The sequence below is a fragment of the Ascaphus truei genome, chromosome 8, assembly GCF_040206685.1.
Source record: "Ascaphus truei isolate aAscTru1 chromosome 8, aAscTru1.hap1, whole genome shotgun sequence".
NCBI classification, from domain to species: Eukaryota; Metazoa; Chordata; class Amphibia; order Anura; family Ascaphidae; genus Ascaphus; species Ascaphus truei.
The window spans coordinates 21,224,916-21,245,831 of NC_134490.1; the positions used below are offsets into that span (position 1 = coordinate 21,224,916).

The 20,916-nt window shown below is 45.2% G+C and overlaps 1 protein-coding gene across 3 annotated transcripts in view; it reads left to right on the forward strand.

The window, feature by feature from the left end:
- Positions 1-20,916, forward strand: part of LRRC20 (leucine rich repeat containing 20) — a 365,681-nt gene that overhangs the window by 3,781 nt on the left and 340,984 nt on the right. The window contains exons 2-3 of one of the 3 annotated variants that reach the window (XM_075610760.1): positions 7,823-7,888; positions 14,274-14,401. In XM_075610760.1, coding sequence (XP_075466875.1) covers positions 7,857-7,888; positions 14,274-14,401 — 160 coding nt within the window. In that variant the 5' untranslated portion in view covers positions 7,823-7,856. Of the gene's footprint in view, positions 1-7,822; positions 7,889-13,770; positions 13,879-14,273; positions 14,402-20,916 lie in introns of those variants that run through there. The other 2 variants (XM_075610764.1, XM_075610762.1) reach the window with 2 other exon arrangements.

Sequence of the window (20,916 nt, forward strand, 5' to 3'; positions counted from 1 at the left end):
GGCCTTGCTGTGCAGGGGGGTCGGACTGCCATCACTACTCTAAACCCTGATCGATCCCCCCGGGGCACCAATAGGCCTGAAGGCAGGTCCAGTATTGGCTGCACATAACGCACCCTGGCTATGCAATACGCTAACTTGCGAAGAGCTATCAGGACTAAAATATTCGCCATAGACACTCCCGCAAAGAGGCCCCGTTCACTATATATAGTTACTCCTTAATGTTGCATCAAGAGCATTCCCATCTCCTGTGTTCCCCCCGCCCTCTCCCAAAAGGTATTTCCAAGCTCCATGGCACTCATGACACAACGCACAGCGCTGGGGACATGGAAGGCGATAATACCAGTTTTACTCCGATCTCCCCCTCCCCATCTCCCCCTACCCCCCCAACCCCCCCCCTTCAGGTTAAAAATACATCATATTCCGTATCTGCACACTAGGCAAATCACACCCAAGTACCCCCCCGCCATCTCAAAAGGACTTCCCAAACAGCGCAACTGCTCCTGTGGTTAGTCACAGTGTATCGTCACAGAGACTGTCTTCTGACGTCGAATGAGGTGCAATGTTCAACTCACTGAACAGACACTGTCATCCCTGCTATGCGGTTATGCTTAAACTCCTGGTCTAAGCTATTGTTATGTTAATTAACCCGGCTGTTATGTTTACTTCACGCGATGGATGTAGTAATGCTGTTGAATATTGTTATGCACTGCAGAACCTAAGGTTGAACCAATAGCAGAATGTGGACCAAGGGCAGCGAGTCCCCCTCCCCATCTCGCCCCCCCACCTCGCTCCCCCCCCCCCCCCACGTCCCACCCCCACACCCCCCCCCCCTCCCCTGGATAGACACTGCCATTCCAGGCGACCATACTGTCATTTACCCCATAGGTCACAGACTCTGCTACCCCAGGCTATCAGGTGGTCCTGCTCAACTCATTGCACAGATACTGTTGACTCAGTTTATAGTGCTGCCATTCCCAACCCCGTTGAAGATATCACCATGCAGGGGAATACTGCTACATTCTGCAGGTCCCAATGCTGGCCCATTAGGGAAGTAGAGGCCCCAAGCCCACTCCCCCCCCCCCCCTGGACAGATGCTGTCCCACCTCCTCCTCACCCCCCCTTCAAGTTAAAAATACATCATATCCCTTATCTGTGCACTAGGCAAATCATACCCAAGTGCCCCCCCCCCCCCCACCTCAAATGGACCTCCCAAACAGCTCAGCTACTCCTATGGTTAGTTACAGTGTTTCGCCACAGAAACTGATCTCTGAAGACAAATGGGGTGCAATGCTCAATTCACTGATCAGATACTGACATCCCTGTTAACTATGTTGTTATGCTCAACTCATGGGCCAAGCTATTGTTATGTCAATTAACCTTGTTGTCATGCCTACATCAAGCGATGGATGTAGTAATGCTACTGAATATCGTTATGCACTGCAGAACCCAATGTTGAACTAATGGTAGAATAAGGACCAAGGGCCTCGAGTCCCCCTCCCCATTCCGCCCCCCTATCCCCCACATCTAGATGTTTGCTGGGGCACAATGAGCTCCTAAACTACAGAATCAAGACCCCCCCCCCCCAGTGGGAAAGGAGGGATCCTAAGGTCTTTCACCACAAACAAATCCAATGGCTACCACAGCCCCAATTAAGATATTATCATTAAATGTCACAGGCCTACAAAATAACAGGAAAAGAAAATTGGCCCACCAAGATATGAAAAAATCAGGGGGAGACATCATATTCCTACAGGAGACCCACTTCACATCGCAAGACTCCCCAAATGTATTTTAAAAAGTGTTTCCAATGTGTTTTTTCGCTTCATTAAGTAGTAAAAAACGGGGAGTGGCCATATTAATCCGACAAGGCACTACATTTAATCATGTCAAAACATCAGTGGATCCAGAGAGTAGATTTTTAGTGGTATACGGCTCTTTGGCAGGCTCGGCAATTGCCCTGATCAATGTATATGCCCCTAATGAGAACCAAGAGGAATTTTTAAAAACAGTTCTCGAGGGCATTGCCCCTGGATATCTGTCGTCGGTGCTAGTAGGCGGAGACCTAAACATGGTTTTAAACCCCACCGAGGACAGATCAACCGCAATGGGTCGCCCCCATACAGCCCACTCCCAACACACTGGGAAAAGGTTCAGGGGAATACTGAATGAGTTCTCATTGGTGGACATATGGAGATCCCAGCATCAGGGCCAGAGGGACTACACCTTTTTTACTCAGCACCTCATCAGACCTATTCTCGTATAGACTACTTTCTGGTAACCAAAAATGTTCTAGAGGCCTCCACTGAATCAGATATTGGCCCGATTACCTGGTCAGATCATGCCCCTATCATCTTGACCCTATCAGTACCATTTGAAAAAACTACATCCTATTCCTGGAGACTAAATGACTCCTTACTGAACCATCCTGAGATAGAGAGAGAGATCAGAACCTCACTTAAGGACTACTTCTTCTTTAACTCGGGATCAGTCACCTCTCCAGCAATCCTCTGGGAGGCCCATAAGGCAGCAATCAGGGGTAAATTCATCTCTATTGCGTCCCATAGGAAAAAAAGTAAAACAAAAATTGATTAAGGAACTTACGGACAACATTATTACGCTGGAGCAAGCTCACAAAACTAACCCCTCAAAGAGAATTTATAAAACTTTAACTACAGCCAGACTAAAACTTAAACAAGCCCAGCTGGAAGATGTAGAAAAGGCCCTCAAGTGGACAAATCAACAGTACTACGATAAGGGCAACAAGGCCGACAGACTTTTGTCTAGCAGATTGAGAGGAATACAGAAGAGATCCCAAATAATGGCGATCAAAAATAGGTCTGGTGAGATACAATATAGCAATAACAAAATAGCAGCAGAGTTTACTAAAAATTATACCGAACTATATAACCTAAGATCCAAAAATGGCCGACCTGAACCAATAGCATCAGATTCTATAAAAAAATACCTAGATAGCTGCCACCTCCCTACATTAGCAGAGGAGAAAAATGCAGCCCTCAATGCTGAGATATCAAAAGAGGAACTAGAAGAGGCGGTCAAAGTGCTAAAACTCTCCAAGTCCCCTGGTCCTGACGGTTTCACCAATGTCTACTACAAGAGATTCCTACCTATACTCTCCACGCATCTATTAAAAATGTTTAACCATTTTATGGAGGGGAACCCAATCCCCACCTCAATGTCTCTTGGTAACCTAGCTATCATCCATAAGGAGGGCAGAGACCCGATGCAATGTGGAAGCTATCGTCCAATCTTCCTCCTCAACAATGACCTCAAATTATATAGTAAAATACTAGCAAATAGATAAAATCCTATCTTACCGAGACTTATAAATATCACAGGAACCAAAGCAATACTCCTTAGCCTAGATGCAGAGAAGGCGTTCGATAGAATCGATTGGCTATTCCTAGACCACACCTTGCGTAAATTCGGCTTTAAAGACGCATACCTAGAAGGGGTCCGTAGACTCTACCAAGACCCGTCAGCAATGGTAAAACTACCAGGGGGCAGTCTTCAGAGATTTAATATTAAAAATGGCACAAGACAGGGATGCCCCTTATCCCCTCTCCTCTTTGCACTAACCATAGAACCCCTGGCGGCCACAATTCGAAATAATGTTGACATTCAAGGGATAGAAATTGGACATACACAATATAAGATATCTCTATTCGCAGATGATATCATTTTAACGCTCTCCAAACCCCAAATTTCCCTCCCCAATCTCCAAAAAGAACTCCTAGACTTCGGAAAAATATCAGGATACAAAATTAATAGTGACAAATCCGAAGCGTTGAATCTAAACCTGCCAGAGCCAGAGGTGAAACTTCTTAAGCTAAATTTTAACTACCGGGGGAGTTCCTCCTATATCAAATACTTGGGAGTAAAGGTATCGAGGAACTACCAATCACTATATCAACATAATTACCCGGCCCTATTTCGGAAAATGAAACATGATCTAGATAAATGGGAAGGATACCAAATATCATGGATCGGGAGAATGATCTCGGTTAAAATGAACATACTCCCCAGATTGTTAAATTACTTCCAGACTCTCCCGATCCACATCCCTGGCGCAGAATTGAAGAATATTCAGAAACAAATCTTTCATTTTATTTGGCAGGGTAAAAAACCTAGGATTGCCAGGGCAGTTTTGCTTGCCTCAGGGGGGAGAGGGGGTCTTGGAGTCCCAGACATTATAAGATACTATCAAGCCACCCAGCTGCGACAGGTAGTAGTTTGGAACGCAGACCCAGGCCAATATTGCTGGCTAGACATAGAATCGCAATACGCCGGCATGCCTTTTCTGCCAGCATGCCTTTGGTCCCTGAGCAAGGAAGATATGTAAAACAGTAAATTCAAATTAGGACCGATGAGGCACACATGGGAGATCTGGACGAAATGCAAACTTAAATTCAAGCTCACGACCACTAAATCCCAACAAGTCCCAATTCTCAAAAACCCCGAATTCCCCCCTGGTTGTGAGCCCAGACAATCCGATCAATTTACAGTTAAAAATATCAGGGCAGTTGCCGACTTCCTGAGTTTAGGGCAGTTCCTGAGTTACCAAAGATTACAAAACAAATATGAAATGGCAGGACTGAACTGAACGTCTTCAAGTACCACCAGATTCGACACTTTATTCAAACACTATCCCCAACATTGGAATTTCCCCCTCTCACTAGTTTTGAAAGGCTGTGCAAGGAAACAGCCCACCAAAAAGGTCTTATAACACAAATCTATGCAGAACTGGAGAGGGCGACAGACGCCCCCACCCATGACTACACGCTTAATTGGGCAGCAGAATTGAATATAGTAATAGACCGAGAGGACTGGGAAAGTATTTGGGAATCAGCCTCAGGAACTTCCATATGTACCACAATCAAGGAAAACATTTACAAAATACTGTTTCGCTGGTATCTTACCCCAGTCAGAATAAATCAAATCTACCCCCTGGCCTCCGATTTATGCTGGAGAGGCTGCGGACAAAAGGGAGACATGGCCCACATCTGGTGGTCATGTCCAGAAATTCAGAAATATTGGAAAACCATACAAACTATAATAAAAGAGGACACAGACCTCACAATACCCATTGACCCGCTGACCTACTTATTGGCCAGGCCAATAGAGAACATTGACTGCCCAATAAGAAAATTAATCTCCTTCATACTCACGGCGGCTAGATGTGCGGTGGCTGCCTCATGAAAGAAGGTGTCTCCCCCCCCCCCAGGCAAACAATAAAGAAAAGAATCCAAGAGGTAATGTTAAAAGCAGTCCGTGGAATCCGGAAGCGGAGCACAGCAACAGTGAAGCAAAAAGGGGCTGCAATCTACTAGAAACATTAAAAACCTTTTATTGTGAGGAGGTGGGGGGGTCAGAGTCTCACACAGCTTTCATGATTTAGACACCCCTAACTTCAATCAAGTTTATTTATACATCATGCTCTGTTTTTTCTGAGCCCTGAACACTGGGACTAGTGCCCTCACGAACTTTGTTCAAGAGGTAATGTTGATGGAAAAACTATCGGCTTTCCTGAAAAGGACAACGGTATCCTTCTATAAAGTATGAGAACCATGGCTGACCCAAACAGCAGATTAAAACTGACCCACCCCCAATAAGCAACAGATGAGACATGGGCGGAATCCCTCACAGGAAACTGAGGAGGACGGGACCTTCCCCCCTCCCCCCTCTTCCCCCCTCTTTTTCTGTTTCCCCCCTCTCGCCAGCCCCTTCGACCGAGGATGGAGGGTCGAGGGCATGTCGAGACTATCCATGTCAACAAACAAAAAAGAAAAAACCCTGTATTAGGCCAAGATATATTTGTAAAACTGTATGCTGTACTAATGCCTAATAAAAAAATTTGAAACAAAAAAAACATGACCAGTTGAGGACGCCATTGAGGACTGGAGTTGGCCACCCCACTTCTAGAAGCATAAGGAGTGCTGTCCAAGGTAGAAACAGACTGTGCCAATGTATAATTATTTTGAAGCTGAACATCTTGCGATCTAGCTTTAGTTAAAGTCACACAAAGTGACGTGGCTGTCATAATCCTGTCATACATTATCTGTAAAACTTTTTTGGTTTAAAATGTGATTGTACAATATACAATAATATCACATGATAATAAACAGTAACAGTAGTACGTTACAAATGAATTGTTGAGTTATTTGGTAGTAGGCATTATGGTGCAGTATAACTGACGAGCATAGTCTAATTATAGCACACATTGGTTGCTGCTGAGTCATGTTCTCAAACACTGGCACGTTCTGGTAAAACATCAATGTGGATTTACACAATCAGCAGTCACACTAAATGATTTTATAGATCTGAAAACAAGCTATGTTCTATTCAGTGACGTGTTGTCTGCGTATGTTTAGCGCCTTTGCTGTTCGTGGCCTGCAACACTTTAGGCCGGGAGCCCAGTGGTCACGACGGCGTGCGCGGCGCACACCAGACACTCACCTCTAGTTAGGCAGACCCCAGTAGCTCTTATGTGTGCGCTCCCCTCTCACCATGGCGCGTCCGCCGGCAGGGAAGACAAGAATTTTGGCTTCTCATGCCGCGACACGGTCACGTGCTCGGCGGGCAGCCAATGGAAGGGCAGATTTGCCCCACCATGGCCGGGCCCCCCATCATGCCCATGCCCTCACGTATCCCATTGCTCCCCTACAGACCGCAGATCACGGCTGTAATCTGTGCACGCGCCGCCAGGAGCGCGTGCAGCAATGAGCACTTGGGCCGTAGCCGTATACTACAGAGTTTTACTTATTTCACGGAGATAATGTGTAAAAAGTGGTGTCACAGTCAACAGGGCATCTTGACTGGAGGCCCAAAATGGTTAAATACACTACACACAAAGATGTTTTGACTTGGTGGTGGTGTGTGACCACAGATTTATTTAATATAATAAATAAACTAGATCACCAAACTTCCCGTATCCCAAAAATATATGCCATGAGCCCACGTAAAATGTAACTTTTATATTAAGTGAGGCTTAACAAAACCTGTCCCTACAATGGTTTCACGTCCCCATCACCCCGACTCTTACCAATGCCAACCAATTATTGACAGATTGGGCCCCAGTCCGGCGTTAACCCAAAAACCTATGTGACAATAAATCCCTGTATTTTTAACCTGTAACATACAATTACATTAAAACGTAAACAAAATAATAAATAACACCTATAAGTAATGTGTATTATTACAAAGGGAGGGAACGCTCTGCATGTAAGTGTTGATCTGCTGACTGATTAGCCGCCAGCGGCGCGCTGAATTTTTATAACGGAACTAAACCCCGCCCCATCTCCATCGCGGCACCACCGATGGACGACACAGCCAAAGTATGCACCATTCACCGCAGTTTTGGCCCCAAGGTAGGTGATTAGGGGTTAAGTTTAGGGTTCTTAGGGTAAGGAGTTAACGGGTTAAGATGTTTAGGTTAGGGTTTTTAGAGTAAGTATTTATGGTTAGGGTTTTTAGGGTAAGGGATTAAGGTTATTAAGATTATGTTAAGGGGACAGATGATGCTTTTCCCCCATCTCTTCTTTATTTAGCTCCCGATTTTTAAACTTGAAATGCATTAATTTATTTCTATTTTTGAGGACCCTCATATTATGAGGCCCTAAGCTGTAGCTTAGTTGGCGTATGCGTAAGTCCGGCAGTGAGTTCATGCCTCCTTGTCTGTTCAAATCAGTAAAATGTGATGAAATAGACTTCATCAGCCTTGAATCTCCAGTGTGCCATTCATGTGATTTGGTTTCATGCAGCTGTCTTCAGGAAAGACTGTCCTCCTCTCTATTTACACCAACAGGTGGAAACCCCTGTCCCGTTCTGTGTAAGCCCAAATGAATTTTCAGTCAGGAACTTGTGCACATAGGTAACGTATACTGAAATCATTGGATACATAATAACTTAATACATGTCTTTAACATCATTGATTAATACAGAGATGTACTTAACTATTGAGCTAATATATACTGTGTGTGGTTGCTATGTGCATAACTGTGACAAGAACCTTAATTACCAGATGCGTTGGCTTTCCATGTACTTACAGCCTGTGTTATTGCTCTATTCCACTATTATTAGACATATTGCTTTATCAGGCATGAGTCCCTGCCCCGTAGAGCTTACAATCTGCTTTTTGGTGCCTGAAGCACAGGGAGATAAAGTAACCCAATGTCACAAGGAGCAGACCAAGGAGTTTGAACCAGGCTCCCCTGCTTCAAAGTCAGTGTCATTGGTTTCAGAGTCAGTGTCTTTACTCGCTGAGCCACTCCTTAACTCTCTGATATTGGTATTGTGGTGGTTTTTCTTTGTGGTCAACACCCCTCTAGATATTACTAAAAACACGTGTAGGGTGTGCAGGGCCCTACAGTTTACTCTCCACCCAAACCAAGGACCACCTAATCCCCCCCTCCCCAGCCCCATTGCCTCCTTATATTCCCCCCATTACCTCCTTATATTCCCCCATTACCTCCTTATATTCCCCCCTCATCATTATATTCCCCCCTCTTCATTATATTCCCCCCTCCTCATTATATTCACCCCTCATTATATTCCCCCCTCCCCATTGCCTCATTATATCCCCATTACCCCCTTATATTCCTCCCATTACCTCCTTATATTCCCCCCTCCGTTACCTCCTCCTAATATCCCCCCTCCCCATTACCTCCTTATATTCCCCTTCCCCATTACCTCCTTATATTCCCCCCTCCCCATTACCCCCTTATATTCCCCCCTCCCCATTACCCCCTTATATTCCTCCCATTACCTCCTTATATTCCCCCCTCCGTTACCTCCTCCTAATATCCCCCCCTCCCCATTACCTCCTTATATTCCCCTTCCCCTTTACCTCCTTATATTCCCCCCTCCCCATTACCTCCTTAAATTCCCCCCTCCCCATTACCTCCTTATATTACCCCCTCCCCATTCCCTCCTCCCCATTACTTCCTAATATTCCACCCTCCCCATTACTTCCTAATATTCCCCCCTCCCCATTACCTCCTTATATTACCCCCTCCCCATTACCTCCTTATATTCCCTCCTCCCCATTACCTCCTTATATTCCCCCCTCCCCATTATCTCCTTATATTCCCCCCTCCCCATTACCTCCCTATATTCCCCCCCCATTACCTCCTTATATTCCCCCCTCTCCATTACCTCCTTATATTTCCCCCTCCCCATTACCTCCTTATATTCCCCCCTCCCCATTACCTCCTCATACTCGCAAAGCCACCCCCCCAGACCCATTACCCTCTTATACTCCTCCCAGGCCCATTACCTCTTTATACCCCCTCCCGCCTCCCCCCATGCTGCTCATACCTGCTCTTTCCTTCCCTCCCCCACCCCCCCAGGACCAGACCTTCTCCTTTCATCCAACCCCCCCACCCTTAGTGCGCCGAGGGTGAGGCCCTGCTAATTATATTTGTCCTGGGATCAGCGATTTCTGCTTGCTGCCCTGAGGGTGTGGGCTATTTATTAGAAAGATTTTAAGACCAACTATTAAAACCTTCTTTTAAGTGACGAAAACTGGTAGATACTTGATCAGTAATATTCACAATGTTTCGTGTCTTTGGATGCTGCAAATGCTTTGCTAACCATACATTTTGTTGAGTTGGCAAGAAAGCAGCAATTCATTTGTTTACAAAATAAGCTGAGTTTGCGAAGAGTGGAACAGGAGTTAATCTTTCTTTGCAAGTGGAACAAAAAAAGCTAACATGGGAAGGAAAAAACCGTCACGAGAATACAACAGATTTTATTTTAAGGGTTAATCCCTCTGTCACGGGAGACCAGGACAATGTACACGGGATCGCAGGAACCAAACAGAACGAAGGAGTTAAATAAAGCATGTTTATTTCGTCTGTAGGCAACAGGAGCAACACAATACACAGCTTCAGGGTTAACTTACACTTGCCAAAAACAGGGGTTACTGCGGGAATCCTAGCTCGCTAGGTGCTGGACACCATTCGGCAGGCTTACCCAAGATGTCTTACACACAACGATAGTCTCTGGGTACCACGATACCGTAGTGATGCTAGCAACTTCAAACTTCCCGCTCCCGCCTATGCAACAGAGCCTCAATTTGGATCTGTGTGGCACAAACCTCTGAGTAAAACACCAACTTCCTGTAGAACTGTGATCGGCAGGAACTTTAATAGTTTCTCCGTCTCCATGTAAAACCATGAAAAACGGGATGCCGACCAATCAGGACACGGATGCAACATATCGGCCAATCACAAAGCGAGGGACCAATCTACACAGCCCACAGGGGTAGGCACAAGGGGATTGGGAAAGTCAAACCAACCAGTGAGAATTGTGCCAATGGGGCTAAGACACATCAACGGTTCCCTTTGCCAGCGGTGATGATAGGGGCCTCAGAGATGGCTTCGCTTTTTGGAGTGACTGTTACCCCGGGCTGAATAAACACTCGTCCCCACTTCTCTTAGTGTCCCAAGCACTTCACCCTGCCCACATTTAGAAAGAAAGCCAGCACACAATGGAATCTGTGTCAATTACCAGTCCAGAACATAAGAGTCATACATTTACATCCACAATCCCTTTACATGTGAGGGGGGAAAAATAGGTTCAAGGGATTACACAATGGTATAAAATTCAGCCATTTTGGCCAAAGTAAGATGGTATTTTAGGCCTCCATCTTGACAGGTAGGGGCAAGAGACTAGCTTAACCGTCAATGTTTTGACCCGTCAGCCCCTACCGTAACACCCTCCTTGGACCAAAGTGAGCTAGTAATATTAAATGGGTGTAATGTAGGTGATTGTTAGCTTTTAATAAAAGGCCAAACAGGTATAAGTATTTAAAAAAGGTCTTGCAAAGTAAACACATGCTTTTAGGACCTTTTAATCACATTTGGGTTGACTCTGTGTGAGGATTGGACTTCGGTCCCGCCCCTGTGCTGTGCCTCGCACAAAGATCACGCGCAAGCGCCGCAAGTACCAGGATTGGGCTTCGGCCCACCCCCGCGATGCGGTCCGTGACGTCGCGGTGGACGTTCCTTGCACTGATAGGACTACACAATTAACACAGGCACGCAAGGGGTTAATACCATCAGCTACTTCACACCTGCGATACACCTCGGCCCTGCCTATCAGTGGACAGCCTATGTCTAATGACTCATTGCTCACAGCCTTGTGCCGCTCTCTCATTAGCTATCTGATCCTTATATGCTCAGCCTTGCCTCAAGCAAATTGGCTGAACATAAACTTTGTTTGTTACGTAGTGCTTACCTCAAGCATCCTGCTGCCCTGCTGTTGCTCTGTGCAGTCTGTCTTGCTCTCTTGTACCTCTTGAATCTAGACCTCTGCCTTCTCTGACCCTTGACCTCGGCTTGCATTTGGACTCCCACCTTCTCTACCCCTGGACCCCGAATACGCACAAAGACCACCCAACTTCTCCAATCCTAGACCACGGCGAGTATCACGACCATTTTGAGCTCTCCTACCCTGACCCGGCTACACGCACTCTGCACTCCGGACGCAGTTGTAGGTTGGTGTTTACCAATATCCCCACCTCAGCCTCGCGGTCCCATCCTGTTTGTGGTGAGCACTCGTTACACCCTGCTTGTGCATCTTGGTCTCTGCAGAAGCAGGGTAACACCTTCCGGCGGTCAAAGACAGCTTGTGATCCATTCAAGTAAATGATCCGTATGGCTAAGGCCCCGCTGCCGCAGACCACGCGCCCGCACTGCAGACAGGTGGCGCGTGGAGAGGCACTTGGCCGCTATCTGCGGTCTGTAGGGAGCGGGAGCTGGAGCGGGGGGCGTGGCCAAGACTGGTCGGGGTCGCGGCCATGACGGGCTAATGTCACTCTCCAGGCTGTGTTCCCCGCGGATGTCACAGCCCCCCCCTCCCGCCCTCTCCTGCCCCCCCCTCCATCTCGGGGAGAGACAGCGAGCAGATCTGTGCCCCGTCACCCCCCCAGCAAACACGGGGAGAGGGTAGCCGCCTCCCTCCCGTAGCCGCCTCCCTCCCTGTAGCCGCCTCCCTTCCCTCCCCATAGCAGCCTCCCTTCCCTCCTCATTGGCTGACTGCTGCACCACGTGACGTGTCAGCGCTTCTGATCACCAGAAGCTTGCAGCATCGTCCGGCGGACGGGTCACAGCACGCAGTCGGCCACGTCTGAAGGAGCCAGCGGGGACCTCCAGACTGAAGGAAAGGAGCTGGTGGCCCGCGTCCGCGCGCGCCGCTAGCCGCAGCGGGGCCTTAGCCTTAGATGTCTTGAAGTGCTGAAGGTGTCTTATGGAGCAGCACCGCTTGGTAAATATGGCCTTCAGTGATTCATCTGAACTAGTTTCCTTCAGGGCAAAGTACATTTGTGATTGTGAGTAAAGCCATTGTTCTAACATCGCAGATGACCATTACCTCATCTTTGATTATCTGTAATGTAACAAGAATAAAGCACCATTCCATGATTCTTCCTGTGGCTTACACTCCAAAATTGTAAACTGGATTGAATTTCAGGCGTTACCAGTTAAACTACTATTGTTAGTTAATACCACGTTGGACTTGATGGTTAAAAAAAACAAAACAACAACTAAACTTTTTGAAATACAGTGCATTGTTTCTCACACACTTTTCAGTGGTTGTGCAAAGTCACACATCTTTATTTGAACACAGGGCTACACATTGATGTTTCATCGTGCCTGCACTTCTTGTACCTTGCAGAAAGCCTTTTTATTGGTCTGAAACATCTGAATGTATGCATTATTAGAAAATAAAACCCCACCAGTTATGACTCATGTAATATTCTTTATAGTGAATGAATTTAAAATGGATTAAATCTAGCGTTATAGGTCATGGTATTCCATAATGATTACATACTGGGATCTCCGTACTGTACAAACCTCATAGATTGCAGAGTGGCTCATTATTAAAACATATTTTACTTCAGGTGGCCGATTAAAACAAAAAATCACAACCTGCTGTTTCTCTTGTGTTTTGAATACAAAGGGCTTATAAGAATAGCTTGTGTGTTGCAAAAGTTTTCTAAAAGCTAGTGGCCTTATATTGTTCTAACCCATGTTCCTTATTTTAGCCTAACTGTGGTGGACCAGATGTAGCATAACTGAGCAACTTCAATATATGGGGGAGATTCTCTAATCTCTGACACCTGGACTGTGATCCCACATTATCTGCCATTCAAACCAGTGGCAGTTAACGCAGGATTGCAATGTGATACCTGGTATCCCCGAAGTTTAGTGAGCCCCAGCGTATGTTGCCAAGCAAGGCTGCATCTTCTCAACCTTTTGCAGGTTTAGCTCTCTCATTATTGGTAATAGCTGGAGCTTAGCAGCCTGTGCTATGTGATCCAAATCATTTGGTATTCCCTTCAGGGGGAGATAGACATTAAGAATAATTATCCGTCCATTAAGGTAATCTGCCCAACGACAACAGGGAGGTGTATTTCATCACGTCTTCTACTTATCGGAGTGTCGCTCAGAAGACCGTCTCTTGTTATGGAGAAATACGAAATGGCCTTGTCCAAGGGAGAATGAGACGGGGGGGGGGGGGGGGGTAAATAATTGTACATTAGATGTTAAAAGGTGAGGATAATTTAGTAAGCAACGCAGAATCAATGTCATGCAGAAGCAGCAGTCCGATTTGGGAAAGGGCGGGGATCTGACTTTGGAGAGAGTGCATTCCTGTAGCAGCATTTGGAACAGGTTGTAAGGTAGGAACTAGGAGGCCAGAAAACAGCTACATGATTAGTGAGTAATTACTGTAGGTGGGTGGTAATAAGGTTTGTAGAGTGTTGACTGCAGAGTGACAGAAAATTGGGTGGATCTAAAAGTGCTGTGTAGGCGCAAGCAGTAAGGTTTAATCAGAACAGACAGAGCAGTAAGAAGGAAGGTATGTGCATTAGTGCTACTTAATGTTATTGAGAACAAGGGTTTTGGATGTAACGTAGGGCAAGTTTGGCTCGACATTTAATGCCAGGGATATATTGCTGCGAGTATCCGAGACTTGAGACTGCCATCCAGGGCATAGATCTGGTGTGGGTGACAAAGGAATCTCTGTGAAGGGGCAATATAAGGGTGGATATAAAGCACATGGTAGCCAACTCTAATTCTTCTTGTGTTCTACAAAAATGGATCTTACTTGGAGAGTGATGTGCTACAGCTAATAGAGATAAACAGTATGCGCAAAGCTACATTTCTTTGCTTAAATCAAATGCGTGTGAACAGTGAACCTATTGTCTTTCCTATGATATATGATGTATGATAACACGTCTTTCCTTTGTCTAGTTGTCTTGATAAGTTATCATTGCTGGAAGAACAGGAGTTGCGTCTGAGTGCAAGAAGAATGGCAGAAGCTGTAGCCCGAGTAGCCAGAAAGGTCAATGAGGTAGTGGAGAATGGAGATAACCATCTCGGTATGTTGATTCCTTTGTTTCTTTTGGTACTAGGTAATTTCAAGGTGTAGTCCAGTGTTTTTCAACAGGGTTCCTAGGGCATCCCTAAAGGTTTGCCTTAAATTTTTCAGATAATTTGAAAAGTGTACCAAATACAGAAAAAAATGACGCGCTATTAGAGAGGGTTGGGGTTCCATACAATGCATCTGATCCGAGACGCGCTATTAGAGAGGGTTGGGGTTCCTTACAATGGATCTGATCTCAGATGCGCTATTAGAGAGGGTTGGGGTTCCTTACAATGCATCTGATCTGAGATGCGCTATTAGAGAGGGTTGGGGTTCCTTACAATGGATCTGATCTCAGATGCGCTATTAGAGAGGGTTGGGGTTCCTTACAATGCATCTGATCTCAGAAGTGCTATTAGAGAGGATTGGAGTTCTCTGAATTTCACAATATAATTATATGGTTCCTTAACCAAAAAAGTTAAAAAAAAAAAATACTGGTGTAGTCCCACATAACAGGTACAAAAACTGTATTTTCATTGTTAAAGTACCTTGTTTTGTTTGCTTTGTGTGTAAAAAGGAATGTTTCTATTTTCATTGAGTTCTGTTTATTTGAACTGTTATCTGGTAAATATTGTCCTTTGTCTTTTAAGGCTAATGAAGTCAGCATAATTACTTAAAACAAAACAGGAGGTGACTTTTGCTTTCCGGCATTGGCCTGGAACCAAACTCGCCGTATTAGTGGGGCCCACCTGTAGTTGTTAAACTCATATTGGCTTTTGGGGGATTGCTGCTTTAAGTGATTATACCTAAATCGCCCTGCGGCTGAAAAACAAATAACATGGACCCAATGAAATCAAACATACCTCTTGTGACGGCCGCGCAGCGCCAAACTGCAAAGCGGCAGACTGGAGAGCAGACAGGAGATCTTGTTTTCTAGCAGCGACGGCCGCGTCACGTGAGCCGTTCAGCCAATGACGGCGAACCGCTCACGGCCACACCTCTGCAACGTCTCCCTGTCTCGTCCGGCTGCCTCCGGCTTGCAGTTCAACTTGCCGCTTTGCCGGATCGCAGCGATGAGGTCACCGCATGGCGCTGCCGCTCCTGTATGATCGGAGCCTTAACGAGTCTCTTGGATTTCCTTTGGTTTCTCATTTGCTGTAATTGCTGGAAGGGACCACCAGAGGGAGCATTCACCTTGTGTTCTTGACAGTAGCAAACAGTGTTTTTTTAAATAAATCAGTTCTGTACTATTAGATAATACTTATTTTAACATTTTATTCAACTCTTCATGCCACTTTAAATGAGTATTAACATACTGATAATCCTTCTGATTTCTGTAGAAGGTTCTAAACATTTTCCCAGCAGTGCAATCAAGATCTTTGTACCACGTTCCTGTTTGTGATCATGTATGTACAGGCATACCCCGTTTTACGTACACCCGCTTTACGTACACTCGCAAGTACGCACATTTATTTTTAGTTGCACGTTACCCCTGTGTACGTACGCGTGCTTCGCGAGTACGGACACCAGGGGGCGGCGTGCGCATGCGGCGGCGGCATGCGCAGCTCAACAATCCCGCAACCTCCTTCATACTTGTCCCTATGGTGCGCCCGATCTCCACGTTCCCTCTGCCCTCCCCCTCCCATCTGTCTCCGTTCCCCCTCCCATCTGTCTCCGTTCCCCCTCCCATCTGTCTCCGTTCCCCCTCCCATCTGTCTCCGTTCCCCCTCCCATCTGTCTCCATTCCCCCTCCCATCTGTTTCCGTTCCCCCTCCCATCTGTCTCCGTTTCCCCTGCACTCCTGCTCCATAAATCAGCAGCTAAACCAGTGATTTCGCCCGCACTCACTGCAGCTCCTGGCTCTGCTCCCTCCGCTCTCCTCCCCCCTCCTCCCTCCTGTCTGCTGCGAAACTTTGCATGTGATGTGAACTACGGAGCTACGACGGAGCAACAGTGAGGGGGAGGAGATCTTCTGCTGCAATCTTTGCGTTTGTGTGTGTGTCTGAGTGAGTGACAGTGTGTGTGTGTGTGTGTGTGTGCCTGAGTGACTGTGTGTGTGTGTGTGTGTGTGTGTGTGTGTGTGACTGAGTGACTGTGTGTGTGTTAGACTGAGTGACTGTGTGTGTGTGTGTGTGTGTGTGTGTGTGTGTGTGTGTGTGTGTGTGTGTGTGTGGTGTGTGTGTGTGTGTGTGTGTGTGTGTGTGTGTGTGTGTGTGTGTGTGTGTGACTGAGTGACAGTGTGTGTGTGTGTGACTGAGTGACAGTGTGTGACTGAGTGACAGTGTGCGACTGAGTGACACTGTGCGACTGAGTGACAGTGTGCGACTGAGTGACAGTGTGCGACTGAGTGACAGTGTGCGACTGAGTGACAGTGTGCGACTGAGTGACAGTGTGCGACTGAGTGACAGTGTGCGACTGAGTGACAGTGTGCGACTGAGTGATAGTGTGTGACAGTGTGTGACAGTGTGTGACAGTGTGTGACAGTGTGTGACAGTGTGCGACAGTGTGTGACAGTGTGACTGAGTGTGACTGAGTGTGACTGTGTGACTGAGTGACTGTGTGTGACTGAGTGACTGTGTGTGACTGAGTGACTGTGTGTGACTGAGTGACTGTGTGTGACTGAGTGACTGTGTGTGACTGAGTGACTGTGTGTGACTGAGTGACTGTGTTTGACTGAGTGTGACTGAGTGACTGTGTGTGACTGAGTGTGTGTCTGAGTGCGTGAGTGTGTGTGACTGAGTGCATGAGTGTGTGTGACTGAGTGCGTGAGAGAGAGTGTGTGACTGAGTGCGTGAGAGAGAGTGCGTGACTGAGTGCGTGAGAGAGAGTGCGTGACTGAGTGCGTGAGAGAGAGTGCGTGACTGAGTGCGTGAGAGAGAGTGCGTGACTGAGTGCGTGAGAGAGAGTGCGTGACTGAGTGCGTGACTGAGTGCGTGAGAGAGAGTGCGTGACTGAGTGCGTGAGAGAGAGTGCGTGACTGAGTGCGTGAGAGAGAGTGCGTGACTGACAGAGAGAGTGCGTGACTGACAGAGAGAGTGCGTGACTGACAGAGAGAGTGCGTGACTGACAGAGAGAGTGCGTGACTGACAGAGAGAGTGCGTGACATAGTGAGTGAGAAAGAGAGACTGCGAGAAGGAGAGAGAGAGGCTGCGAGAAGGAGAGAGCTGCTATACAGTACTGACCCGCGTGCGCGCCTCTCACCACCTTGCTTTCTCCCATTCATTGTATTTGAAAAAAGCCTACTGTATTTATTTTGGTTACAAATGCGTTATTTACATCAGTTATGCACGTATATGACGATTGCAGTACAGTACATGCATTGTAAAGTGGGAAAAAGGTAGTGCTTCACTTTAAGTACATTTTCAGTTTACATACATGCTCCGGTCCCATTGCGTATGTTAAAGCGGGGTATGTCTGTATATCTTTATTTATATAGCGTCATTAATGTACATGGCGCTTCACTGCAGTAATACACGTGACATAATAATATAAATAACAAATAATACAAATTACACATAATGGGAAGAAGCATTTCAGACAAAAGTGACATTTGGGAAAAGGAGTCCCTGCCCTGAAGAGCTTACGTTTGTTGCCAATATTCCCAGCAGTTTGAGCTGCAAACTGGAACAATAGATAATGCTAACTTAGTAATATCAGGATACATTGTAGCTGCTGAGTTGCACTAACTGAAGGATTGATTTGAAACGGAAAGGTAGCAGGATTATGCTGATCGGTCACGGGAGAACTCTTTTTTTTTTTTTAGAGAAAAAAAACGAGTATGATCTCTAGGTAGGACAAACAACCATAGTATGGTATCGAGTATCACTTATAATGACAGGAGCAAATAGCGGGTTAATGAGAAAAAAATGCAGCCGCGATGTATAGAAGCTGAAAGGAAGTCAGGAGGAGACATGAAAGTGTTAAATAAACACACACGTGAGCGCGTACTACCCTGCATAATACCCTTGGTGGGCTGGTATGTGCCTCCATGTGCTGGTATGTACAATAGAACACAATTGTAAAAACCCTCAGTCTGTAGGCCCGGTGTAGAGTAAGCTCTACTCACAATATTGCACCGTCCAGCCCTCCAGCTAACACAGCATGTGTAGAGTGTTTTCTGTGCTACATAAATCTTCCGTAAATACCCCCACAGCGTCTCTTCAATAGGAACAGGTCAGCAGAACAAAAAATAAATCAAAGTCACTGCCTGCTGCTCCATAGGAAAAAAAATGGGGAAAACTCACCAGCCGTAAAGAATTAAGAGTACTTTATTATGCTACATAAAAAACATGTGCAAACAGAGAGCACTCTCCTCCCACGCGTTTCACGCCTACTGTGGCGCTTTCTCACGGAGTAAGTAATTGGGGGAGGAGGATACAATATATACCTCCCACCACAGGTAATGAAACAACTGATACCAATTACTGATTGAATAGAAACGGAAAAGAACGGGAAATAAAACCCTGAAAACAAAAAAAAAAAAACAGAAGTAATGAACTAGAAAAAAAGGAGAAAATAAATTAAATAAAAAATAATGTAAATACACTACAAAAGAAATAAAAAAATAAAAAAATAAAAATTGCAAACTAACTATTAAGACAAAAAAACAAAGAACAATAGCTGAGACCTAAAATTATACCACACTTGATACAAAAGAATAATAACCAGATTTAATTAGACTAAAGTGTGCAGTGATCCACATTGATATGTGAACTCTATTGTAATCACACTTCATAATGACTAATATGAAAAAAGCCATTACATAAAATCCAATGAATATATAGTCATATTTTTTATGAACCTAATTGAAAGGATTCAAGTGATATATTCAAAATACATAATTTAGTCATAAATATACTGCAACCATATTCATTTGAATCATTATATAACAACATGAATCATATATAATGTAGTATGTAGGACCAGATATAGTCATATAAGAGTGTGTATATAGAACACTTACACATATAAACCTATATACATGTGTAAACCTTCATATGTAAATAATTTACATATTATATTTGTTAATTTATATCATTCTAGATAAACTCAATAAAAACATAGAGAAAGAAACAGGTAAGTGGATAGCTCACCATATATGACAGATTAATTCAAAAGTATTACTACATAATGCACACTCAAAAACATGGATCCAACAGTTGGTGTTGAGGAACAATGAGAGAACCATTATAACACAGTAATAGTTATATTATAATTATTTTTTATTATAGGCTAAAGCAGTAAAATTCAGGGCATTATTGAAAACCCTGCTCTCTAATTGGTTAAAATTCCGGGCATTATCCACAGTAATGCCCTGAATTTCAGCAGCTTGCAAAATGCAGTTTTCAATCTGTTTATTTCCAGCCAATCAGCTTTCAGAACAGCTGAGACAGGGCAGGGGATTGGTCAAAATGTATCAGCCACGGTTTGACTCCTCCCCCTCCCGAGCTGACAATTTTTCTGAGCAGATTCAGTTGAATTTGGGGGGGGGGGGGGGGGGACTGCAAAGAAGTGTGTTGTGTATAGAGGTGCAGTGTTGTTTGTGTAGGGGGTGGGGGGTGTAGAGGTGCTGTGTTGTGATGCGTTGTGTGTAGAGCTGGGGGGGAGAGTGCAAAGTTTAGTAAGTGGCTGCATTTTTGATTGTGGCTGCAGTGTGTGTGTGTGTGTGTTGTGCTGTTGTATGTGTAGCAGCAGTTTGTGTGAGTGTAGAGCTGATGTGTGTGTGTGTGTGTGTGTGTGTGTGTGTGTGTGTGTGTGTGTGTGTGTGTGTGTGTATATATAGAGCTCCAGTGTGTGTGTGTGTGTGTTTGTGTCAGTTATAGTGTTTATGGGTGTAGCATGTGTATGTAGCAGCAGAGTTTGTGTGTGTATGTAGAGCTGCTGTGTGTAGAGCTGCTGCTGTGTAGTGAGTGTAGAGGAGGTTCTGTATTGTGTGTCTAGAGTTCCAGTGTGTGTGTGTGTAGAGGCACTGTGTTGTGTGTGGTGTTCTGTTTTGTGTGTGTGTGTAGCAGCAGTTTGTGTGTGTGTGTGTGTGTGTGTGTGTACACAGATGGGGCGGCAGTGTGTGGATATAGATATCTGCAGTGTAAGAGTATATAGAGGTTTCATGTATTTACCATTTTATTTTAATAAAAAAATCTTATTTAACTATACAAAAGTGTCTATTATTTATGAAATAAGCCTAAATTTAGCCTATAATAGTAATAATCCCCTCAGAACAGGGCATTACTGGCCAATAATGCCCTGGCTGGGTTAAAGTCCCTCGGGCCTTCAACTCTTCCAGCCAGGGCATTATTGGCCAGTAATGCCCTGTTCTGAGGGGATTATTACTTAAATATATAATGAGTAGAACAGTGTAGAGCAATGAAAGTGTCTGGACTTGGTTTTATAAGAAATATTTCAAATCCCATTCGGTATTTAAACCATTGGCTATTAAAATATCAAGCGAGAATATCAAATAAGCCTCTCTTTTTTTATATAAGGCATTGGACTTATCACCGCCTCGTATGTGCAGTTTGACATGTTCTAATC